Here is an 11,534-nt window from a genome sequence, read left to right on the forward strand (position 1 = left end):
CCAATCACAGCACGCGAATTTTCACATGACTGTCCTCGTGACTGAACGTGACAAAGATCGCGTTATTCATTCTCTTTTGGCGCCCATCTTTGAATTCAGCGTCAACGGTTGATCGCTCGTGCGTTTTAGTAGATTTCACTTCCAAAATTATATCAGAATGGTTTTTGCTGCGGTCTTGTGACCAGAAGAAAACAGCGTGAGTGTCATTATCGAGAAACAAGTTATTCTTGGCGAAGATTTGGAGCTAAAAGAAAGTCTTACTGTGGATGTTTCAACGGGGAAAAATTCAAAGGGCAGACTAGCCGTATACAAAATTATTTGGTGAGTAATCGAATTCAAGTAACCTTATATTATGCAAAGTAAATTCTTGTATTTGGACTAAAGCTTTTGAATGAACTTTATCATCACGAATCATACAAGAGTGGACCACTCAGTCATGGCATGAAATGAATTCTGGCTAAAGCAAAGTTGAAACAATTTAGGTTGCCGAGAGTGCGTGCCTAAACAATTTGATTTGCGAATAACAAGTCGTTTCTCTCGCCTCACTTGTTCAAACGAAATAAATATAGCAGTTCTCTCTGATCCCAGTCAATTAGTTCTTGACAAAAACTCCAACGAGGCAGCCACAGTGTGCATAGTTTGATACATCTCCTGTGTGTTTCAGCCTGACTGTATGGCAATCCGTGTTGATCATCAATTTTTGTCCATCCGTATATTCTTTTGTGTTTACTCTATTATTTAAATGTTCCTTTAATATCTTAAGTGTCTTTTTTAATATTTCTAAAGTCTAAATTTGGCTAAAAACCGTGATATATATCCTCCAATTCGAGAGTTGTCGATACACTTATAGAAGAAGGAAAACCTTGATTTAATCTAATGTAAGCTCAAGATATATGTAACATATTTATCAATAGTAGAGAAGCACCTTCACAGTTATCAAGTCTTCTCCTTTAACATTTCAACCAGCTTACAGTCAGGTCTTAAATAGCTGCATGTATTAAACTGTGAGCACACAAATATTTGGATCCCAGTCTTACAGTACCTCATATACATAGCAATGTAATGTATTTTTTAATTTTGTTTTAGGTGTCATACAACAAAGATGAAGATGAAGAGGCTAGCTGCTGACAGCCTAATTAGAGGGCAACAAAAGAAGCTGCAGAATCAACAGAAATAACTGAACAGCAGCTAAGTTTGCCCAAACTCAGCCTTTTTTAATTTTATGAATTGTCTCAGTTTTGTTCTTATCATTGATTCCTTACATTCATGAAAATCCAGATTTGTTCCACATAATAACAATAATTTAAGCTAAAATCTTGTGTATGGAAAATTGTTGGATTTGTAAACCAAAAAAGTAAGTAAATTATCTGAAAAAGTTCTCTTTTTATCAAACATGTAAACGTTTGACCTTCATATCTGTTTTCAGTTTTACTCTTGATTCTTGATGTAATGAAAAAGAAACAGGATAATTTTTCTTATGTTTAAATTCATGAAAGCCAATGTAATAAACCATTGATTTAAAACCTGTTTGATGTGATATCAGTGACTTTATTTGTTATTTTAATGCTGGGCATTAATCATCAAAATTTTCTCTGGCCTACAAATGATACAAAATTCCCAGTTTTTCTCAGATTTTCCAAAAAATTCCAACCTATTCTCAAAAAATCCTACAAATTCCAAGATATTCTCAGAAACTCCTAGGAATTTTAAGGAATTTTCAAGGTGAGTATATTTCAGTTGGAATTCCTAGGAATTCCTAGGAATTCCAAGTCAGCTCTATGTAAACTTGGAATTCCGAGTCCGAATTACCGTGAAAATTCACACCTTAGATTCCTAGGAATTCCTAGGAATTTTTTCCTAGGAATTCCTAGGAATTCTTAAAGTTATCTCACAAGGGCTGAGTGATGGTTTCCTCTTCTCCTCAAGATGAGACGCATAAAAAAAACTAAAATATAACCTCAAGGAACCAGTAATACGTGTTACTTACCACCGTAGCCATGTTTCTTTTGGTTGGCCTGTGGTACTCTTCAGAGCACTGCAAAAGTGAATTAACGCTAGCTTTGCTTCATCTTTGTTGCTAGGAAATCGCTATCTTTGTCAGTGACATGTGTGCACGAAAAGAGCTTTATCGACCGTAAAATTGCTATAAGCGATATGAAACGGGCAGTTTTCTCTTCACATTGAATTGGTTTTCACGGTAACACGCTTTACATGACTTACTAAGGACCCATTAAAGAATGATTCGCCTTCGAAGGTTCGGTTTTCCAATTCAGCAGCACCGAAAACTGCGTGTTCAAGCAAAGTAAAAGAAGTTTAGGAAAATTTACGTTTAAATTCTTGGAGTCGTCTTTTTTAATGGATTACCAAAAACAATTCATATCGCTTATAATTTTTACTGCTCAGGCGCTATTATATTAAGTAGCATAATAGTGAAACCTCTCTACAATGATAACCAATAGTAACTGGATCGAGTGGAGTACAATTCAGGGAGTTATCGGGTGGGGAATTCCAAAATCGGACTAGCGCAAAGCGCTTGCCGATTTGAATACTTCCTGAATTGTACGGTACGATTATAAATAAGTAAATAAATAAATATACATTTATATAGCGCCATTTTCCACTAATTGTCCATGGCGCTTTACAATACTTTAAAATTAAAATTCTAAGTTTAAAATCCTAAAATTAAAATCCTAATCCTTTAAAAACCTAAAATCCTAAATCCTAAAAGTTAAAATCCTAAGAATTAAATACGCTATATAATACAATTAGGCTGCAAATAAAAAGTAAAAACTACAAATCAAATGCACGCTTAAAAAGATAAGTCTTAAGATTAGCCTTAAAAACTGCCTCTGATACGATAATTAATCGTATTTACAGCAAATTTCGAATTTGAAAAATTCCCTGGAGAACTTCTTTTGGGCGAAAACTTCAGTAGCACTTTCCATAACTTTAAAAAACTGAAGGAAGCCATCAAAGCGTGCGTAATTGACGTGCAAATCACGTGTCCAAATTGGATACCTGTAATTGACACCCACGTGATCTCGCGCCGATTACGTGACAAAATAGGCGCGCGGAGAATCAATCACGATCGAGACTTTTGTTATAGATACGATTAAGGTTACACAATACCTTGAGAGTGCTACTTTTGTCGAATTTTTCTTTTTAAGCAAAACAAAAAGGTCGCTATTAAATCTAACAGTTCCCCCAAAAAATGAAAGTAAAATCTTAAAACGCACACGGGTTATTTCCAAAAAAAAGGATTGTTAATAAAACTTAAAAAAAAGTTAATAATCCTTATAGCGCGTCAAATGTTTTGCGCGAAACTGCTTCCTCCGGTAGCTCATATTACAAGGGCCTCATTAGCATTTTGCTGTTTACACGCCATTCCGGAGTTGTGTTCTCGAATTTATTCGCTCTTCCATGCTGCCGAACACTCCTTATTGAGGTCATGAAACGTGCTAAAAAAAGAAATAGAAAAGTCCTTAGACAGCGGAAAAATCGAAGCCAGGACGAAGTCAATAGCGGAATTTCTTGAAGACACGAAGAAAACTTTGACCGACAGCGGCAATGGTTCGTGAATACTCGTACTCACATTCTTACCCCACTTATTTCTCTTGGTTTTCCCCATTCCTCACGTGAGGTGAAGACTGCTCCAAAGACGCCCGCTGAAGTTCAACAAGGAGAACGTGACTGTTATACTATTATTGCCCTGGAATTCCCGCGAAAATCATTTTGCTCGCTGTGAACGTTTGGGGTGCCCCGTTTGGCTAGCGGCATATTCTGTTGAAATACATCCGACTAAAGGCGTGACATGTTTACAACTCTTCAAACGGGATAGCTCGCAATAGCTTTTTGCGAGAATACCATCTCTTTAAATGAAGTAATGGGGTATGTAGAATTGGCAGATTTTCATGAAATTTGGCCAGAACTTTCCTTAAGCATTGAGGAGCAGAAGGGTGTCGGGGATTTTTTATATCATGGATATTTCTGTTGCGACCTTAGCTTGATTATTCTGGATATCACAAAACCTCATCCAATAATTGTTAAAAAAAACTGGTATAAAGCGGGAATTCAGTTCATTTTGGAAACCGCCTACTTGATGAAAAGTTTCATTTGTTAACTTTTGATGCTTTTAAGAAAAAATAATCTGTCCAAACTACTTTCCTCCAGTACCAAAGCGATGTGAGTGCAGTCTCCAAAATGAAATCAATTTGTGCTTGCACTCAGGCAGAGACAAGCATTGCAGAAGATTCAAACAACCTGTTGGCTTCTACGGAGTTTTCCAAGTTAGCCTATAATCAGTATTTATCAAGCAAATTGCTTCCATTCCGTAATTTGGGATATTTTATAGCCACGAAGTATATAGCACCACCATGTATGGTGCTGTACACCACCTATCATTTTTACTGTAGATGGTTAAAGGAAGGTATGCCTATCCATTGATTTTCTCATCAGTGAACATTACATGTTATCATTGTAAAAAAAGACGTGAGTGAATTCCTGAGCTCTAACATCTTCTGCCATCTAATGGAATTGTTACAAATATTTGTTTTTATTTTTTCAACGTGTTATAGCAATTAGGGCATCTTAAACTTTACACTTTTCTTTCTTTTCTTAGTAGTGTGTTGGCGATGCTGAGATTATGTTCTTTAGATTTAAATGCCTTTTCATCTTGTTTAGGGCTACAAACAACGCGGCGCATACATCCTGACTCAAGCCCCATTGGACAGCACTGTTGAGGACTTCTGGTGCATGATTTCACAGTATGAAATTGGCACAATTGTGATGTTGAACAGCTTGAAAGAAGACAAAGAGGTAGATTTCGCTTCATATACTTGCACTCGAAATTGAGGGTGCTGCTATGGCGTCTTTACCCGTTATGGTGTTCCACTTCTGGGACAGAAAAAACGTAGCATTGCATTTAAAATCCTTGCAGCAGCGAATTACTACATTTCACCGCTTAGACAGTGAAGAGGGTCGATACCTAAAACCAGCCCATTACAGTATTTCAGGTCTTAATTTTTCCAATACATGTACTGGATAGGGAAATGTTGTTGCCGGCAGCTCTTTTTCAATAATAGTCTTGTGTAATGAGTGTCTCTTCAGCCAGGCTTGCTTGGGACAATACTAGGGGAGTATCCTTCCTTAGCGTTTTCTGTATGAACCTCGCTGCGCTAGATCCTTACTATCACAACCTGGGGAAAGGTAAATAAAGTTAAGTCGATGAGCAACAAAAGATATAGTTGGCAAGGATGGAAACCATTCATTTAATATCTTTCCTATTCTTTCAGTAATTTTAATAATGAAAATTGTATTGTGTAAACAGATATAAGCGTGTGTGATCTTGCTTTACTTCCACGCAGCTACGAAAGACGATTTCAAGTCTATAAGCTATGTAAAAATGACATTAAAACTGAATATAAGAACTCTTTTACATTCTCTCTGTAGAGTTATCCACAGTACTGGCCTACTCAGTGAAGGATCCGCACAGTATGGTAGCCGATCACTTTACAGATACTGTCAGAAAACGCTTCAAAGAACATCACAACTAGAAAGTTTAGTGTGTCAAATGCAGAGGTGAGATTGCTAACTTGGTAGACGGGACCATTAAGGGTGAGCGGGGATTAAACTAATAAAGCGTCAATCCCTTAATGTTTGGAATTGGAATTTATAATTGGATGGGAGGAAGGAGGCGAAAGGGATGGTGGAAAAACAAAGGTTAAAATAAACCCTTAAAACTCATTACTCCTACCCACTTACCTCGCCCCTAAATTAGGAACCAATTTTTGCTGCAGAAATATAAGGTTAGGAAACACATTTTCTTTGGTAGTTGTGCTAAATGTTTCAACGCCAAATGCCTTATTTTCACCTATAGCCAGGAGAACAATCATATACATTGTGTGAAACGACATGTGTTCAGATTGTGTTATATTTACAGTAGGTCTGTCGGTTACTTGCTTATTATGTCTTAGCTCCCCAGTATGGAATTTTAGATACTAGCTTAGTTTGTGACGTACACACATTGTAACTAACCTTTCTGGAAACTTTTCTTCTTTTGTATTTTACCAATTTCGTATAATCTTAATGATCATTAGTTGCCTCTGCCGAAGTAAAATAAATAAAATGTTATATTACTTGCGCTATTCTAAATTTGAACATGACCAGATCATCTCCTAACAGTTCTAAATACAGCTCTAGATGATTGTCAAGTTAACTGATAAAGATAACGTTCTCTAGGCAGACGTTTAAATCATCTTGGTTGTACGCTCCTCCTGCTCATTAACAATATAAATGGATGCTGTATTTTGCTCTGTCTCTTCCATCCTTACGACGTACTAAACAATGCAAGAGAATTGTCCATTGGCTTCTGTTTCTAGCCATATCTCAAATGTTGTTCAATTCACAATCCTTAGCGGCGGCCAAGAAAACAGTCAACTGTGCAGCACTTACACCTCAATGGATGGTCCAACCCTGACACGTGCACAGATCCTAAGGAAATACTCGACTTGCTGGCTGCTATACAACAGTCTCAGCAACAAACAGGAAATGGCATTGTTGTTTTTCAGTGCAGGTGAATAGCAGATTTTTTACGCGCCGCCAAATGTGCGTTTTTTGTGGCGCTTAACCATAAAGTAACTAAAAGATCATATGTAGGTAGCGAAAGTCTGCATACGAGCAAAGGGGACCCATCAGGCCGAGCTTATCCCGGTTTCCGTAGCATGAAGCGACTAGGAGTATTTCTACTTCTCCCTGGATGGGATGCTAGTCCATCGCGGGGCTACCCCCAGCATTAAGTTCGCCGGTACCGATTTATACACCTGGGTGGAGAGAGGCACTGTGAGAGTAAAGTGTCTTACCCAAGAACACAAAGCAATGTCCCCGGCCAGGGCTTGAACCAGGACCGCTCGATCCGAAGACGAGCACGCTAACCATGAGGCTATACAGCGCTTCCCAAAAAGATCATTATGAGAAAAAAAAAATAGAGAAAACTTTAAAAGTGAAATTGCATAGCTCTAAAGAGAACAAATTATTAAGATTAGATACTTTAAAGTATTAAAATTCTCCCAAATCCACAAACAGAGTGTTTATTTCTCTTTCCTTACTGATGGTGTTGGTCGTAGTGGCTGTGTGTCCACCATAATGTCAGTGATAGAACGAGTCAAGACTGAACAAACAGTTGATGTGTTTCAGACTGTTAAACTGATTCGAGCCAGGAGACCTGGTGCTGTCGATACTCTGGTAAGTTAATCAATACTGAGGGATGCTTATTGTCGTATCTTGAATCGGAGTAATTTAATTTGTCTGATTTCAAACCTAATTGAAACAATGACCAAACAAACTTTTTTCTTGCCTGAATTATCGTAGTGAACAGAAATGAGAAAACGAGAGGATCAAGAAATTTGTCGAGTGTTCTCATATATTAACCCGGCGTGTTTTATGACAGTATAGTGCGTTTTGTTTTCTTATTTGCTTTATGATTTAGGTTGAAGGTGCGCGGAACACTGCTTTGATATTTCGCGCTGAGATAAAACGTTTTTTTAAACCAATCAGAGCCGGCGTGCAGAATCTAGTCTACATGATAGCATTCTTTATTATATAGCAAACTGGCCAATAATCATATAGCAAACTGGCCAATAATCGTTGGTTAATCATCATTCTGATTGGTTCCCTGAGCAATCTGAACTTTGTATCACAGCCTAATAACATGCTCACGCACTAGGCTCGCCGATTTTATCGTTGAAGCATTGTACAACTGAAAAACGTTTTCTGTTAAGCAAAAACGTTTATTAGTTATAATTGTTATATGGCTCATTGCACGAATGAGCTTTGAAATAAAAGTTCTGCGCAGTTGCCAAGTATCGATGAGTTATTTAGAAGCAAACACGTGATTGAACTACTTCATTCGGCATGCTTTTTTAATCAAAAGAGATCTGCCTATATAGGCAAACACATGCAAAAAGTACTGAAAGATTTAATACTTGACGTTTCGGATAATGGCGTCATGATGACTCCGTAACGTCGACTGAGCATTCAATCTTTCAGTAATTTTTGCATTTTTTTTCTTGTTTTTGCAAGTTTACGAACATCTTGGTCGGCTTTTGTTCATTAATGTGCTAACCAAAGATACCGTCGATGGTTGGCTGTCTTATATTTCTGGGAAGGTCAAAACACTCTGTCCTCTCACCTCGTGCGAAGTGATTTTCACGCTCGCCCACAAGGACTAACTCCTGTGAGAGGACGTGTTAACTCAAAGTCTACAAAAGCGACAGAGCAAGAGCGTAAAATAACAAAAACAGACCTCACTGTCTGCAGTTATGTGTGACATTTAACAAATCAGGCATTAGTGTACTACAAACGTAGCGGTTTCGAGCAGATTTTCAAAGTGTTTCTTGGGAAGAAGCCAGTGTAAATGAACAAATGTTTACTTAGGTTATCCACTCTCTTGCTTGGACGAAACCCCTAATGATTAACCTGCGTAACAGTGATGCTATACCAGTCTACCGATATACATGGTCTCGAATATAACACAAACAAGAAACAGGAATAAACATCAACGGGAACATCTCCATGATATTTACAACTGAACGTTTTCTATGTCCTTGGCTCATTGCCCATTTTTCCGTTTTGCAGGGTCGCTACGAGCTGTGTTACAAGACAATCCAAGCATACCTGGACTCCTTTAGTACTTGTTCAAATTTTGCAGATTGTTAAAGAGTTATCTCAACAGTTACATGATTCCTAATTTAAAGGTTAGGTCAGCATATATGATTCCTAATTTAAAGGTTAGGTCCGCAAGTCGGTCAGTGAGTCGCGCAGTCAGACATCATTTTATTTCATTGGTAGGCTTTTATGAAAAGGGTCTATGACATAAAAGACGAGAAACAATGAATTGGGAACGGTGTACTTTAAGTATTAAGAGGGCCTTTCCAAAATACGTCATTTCTTCATAATTTTTTTACTTGTCTGAGGAGTAACAATAAAAAGTCGACAAGCCGTGTGGTAGTGGCCATGGACTATTTTTGAACTGGCCTTTCTGTCTGAGGGTTTCTTGTGTCTCATGTTTGCTAGACCTATTTTAAGGAGAAGCACTTTTTATCGATATATGACTGTAGGAAGATTACTGTTCTGACCAGGACAAACCAAATCTGACACGTTTCAACGACTGAAATAAATTTGTCTGTTTTTGTGTTTCGTTTTTTACAAGACGAGGATATACAAACCAGTGGCAAAGACAGTTTAAAAAGTAACTTAATTTTTTTAACAAAAATGTCATTCCGTGCCTTTTTTGTAATCTTTGATGTTTTATTATGGTACGTTTATTACATAGTTGTGGAGAGGTAGTTTAAAATAATCAACAGAGAAATTTTTCTGATTATTGTAAGTAGATGGGTATTTCAAAAAATATCACATTTTATTCGAAAATAATAATATTATATCTTCCTTGTGAGATAGATATTCAGTATATTTTAAAGTGTATATATCAGATATCTTTTTTTCATTTGCTTGATGGAATCTACATGAGATCGTGGTATGGAAATCGAAAAAAAATGGACATCGTTGTTTCTTCACCACGTTTTACCCATCTGAAAACACTTCTGGGTTGGGTCAGAAACCGCGAGGCCCGGAACTAGTTAGTCCGTGACGTCAAAACATAAACGTAGGTAGAGATATCTTTCTAACCAAACAATAGACACGAAAAAAGTAAGTGAAATATATTAGGAATTAGACACAATTTTGGATCAAAATTGTAAAACATTACGAAAGATTTGGGAAAGAGCCCTAAGAAAATGCGCGCGCTGATTGGTTAAAAATCGTGTTTCGACGAAAGATATGTAGACCTACATTCTTGTTTAGATGTCACGGCCTGATAAGTCCCAAGCCCCCGCGGTTTCTAACCCAACTGGAAGTGAAATTCAGATGGCTAAAGCACGGAAAGGAAAAAACGATACCCGCATTTTTTTTGTTTTTTTCGCTTTCCATATCATGATCTCAAGTAGATTTCATCAAGCAAATTTTAAAAAAATATCTGTCATATACACTTCTAAATTATACTAAATATCTCTCATTAAAATCTAATCTATCTCATCCTGCAAAGCAGTTTGTAAGTAATGATTTGTTTAGAGCTACATGTACCATGAAACCTTGATTGAACGAACCTCCATATACCGAGGATTGTTGATATAATAGAGATATAATATAGAAATTTTAAATAGGATGACAAAGCAAGGTAACCACCTTAAACTGCTGCTATAATATTTGAATGAACGAAAAAGGCATTTTATTATCATTATAATATAGAGATACACTGCATCGAAATTGTGGAATTCTATACCAGACGAAACCAGGAAGATTCAAACACATGGCTTTTGAGAACAATTTAAAAACAATAAATCTCACGGGACTATGAGTGAGTGAAATGTGTGACAACGGTTATGACAATTTTACATTTTACACTTAGTTCAGTTAGACATATATTGTAACTAAACCATCTTAATTTGTGATTCATTTTTAATTGTAGTTTATCTTAACTTTATACACTTCCAATGAAGTTTTTTAACTTTTTATTTTTATCTTTATTATTTCTTGGCGTACCTGGAAACTAGCTTGCAGCTAAGCGTACTGACCACGTTAATAAAGCCATTGATTGATTTGATTAACTGATTGATTGATTATCATGGCTGCCTTTTAACCGTAATTTACAGATATTTTTCTTTAGTACACCACTTTTTAGGGTAATTTTTGGTGAATTTGTATCTAGCTTTATCATGAAGAGGATATTACACAGCGGCGCAAAGATATGAATTTTATTTTCGGGTGGTAACACCAATACTGTGTTTGACGAACGCGCGCAGACCTTGCAGTGACCTTTTTAAATAAAAACCGTGTTTTTAACTACTGTATTTAACTGTTTGTCCATTGGAAAACCAAGCGCAATATATTTCAGTGAGTAGAATAAGTCATTTCCAGTGACAGGATGTGGGGGAGCGGGGAGGACAGGGAGAACCGTAGCCCTGGAGAATAGGGGGCGGGAGGCAGTAGAGGAAAGGGCGGGAAGCGAGAGTTCTAAGAAGGCGGCAATCATTTATTAAGCGTTAAAATACTTTCAAAAACAAGAACCCAAAATGTTTTGACTCACATTTAGCATCCACTAGGATGTAACAACCTTTTTTTTTTTCAGTTAATTAACTGATTTATTTATTGACTGTAAATTATTTTCCTTGTGATAGCTCATAATCGTTCCAAGCGCGTGTTTTGTTACAAAATGTGTTTCCCTTGTGGTCTCTGCCTTGTGGTGAGAGGTCAGTATCTGAATACTGAGAGACACACCCTAAATTCCCGAAAGTACCGACCCTGGTTACTTTCGGAATTAGCAGCCTTTGGGGCTCGTTACTTTCGGGGAGCAAAAAACGTTACATAAAGTTAGTGCGACTGAACTCTTTTAACGAAACAAAAGACGGAAATTCGTAAACTGAATTCTTAGACATGACGCAAAATTCTTCGTTCCAGTTTAAATGTTATGCTGCTGCCACATG

General features: G+C 37.1%; 1 protein-coding gene across 4 annotated transcripts; it reads left to right on the plus strand.

The window, feature by feature from the left end:
* Positions 1-49: 49 nt before the first annotated feature.
* LOC149113779 (receptor-type tyrosine-protein phosphatase alpha-like) lies at positions 50-10,901 on the plus strand. 4 transcript variants are annotated; one of them, XM_089287465.1, is made up of 7 exons: positions 50-321; positions 1,087-3,570; positions 4,681-4,815; positions 5,449-5,577; positions 6,414-6,571; positions 7,192-7,239; positions 8,632-10,901. In XM_089287465.1, the coding sequence occupies exons 4-6, from the start codon at positions 5,570-5,572 to the stop codon at positions 7,197-7,199; spliced, it is 174 nt and encodes a 57-aa protein (XP_089143591.1). In that variant the 5' UTR covers positions 50-321; positions 1,087-3,570; positions 4,681-4,815; positions 5,449-5,569; the 3' UTR covers positions 7,200-7,239; positions 8,632-10,901. The 4 variants fall into 4 exon arrangements, 2 of the variants coding, with proteins under 2 accessions (XP_089143591.1, XP_089143590.1); XR_016206556.1 differs by having other exon boundaries at positions 51-321; positions 7,122-7,239; XM_089287464.1 differs by having other exon boundaries at positions 54-321; positions 7,122-7,239.
* Positions 10,902-11,534: the final 633 nt, after the last annotated feature.

Source organism: Orbicella faveolata, unplaced genomic scaffold (genome assembly GCF_042242905.1).
Source record: "Orbicella faveolata isolate gen_17 unplaced genomic scaffold, um_ofav_v1 contig_14, whole genome shotgun sequence".
NCBI lineage: Eukaryota > Metazoa > Cnidaria > Anthozoa > Scleractinia > Merulinidae > Orbicella > Orbicella faveolata.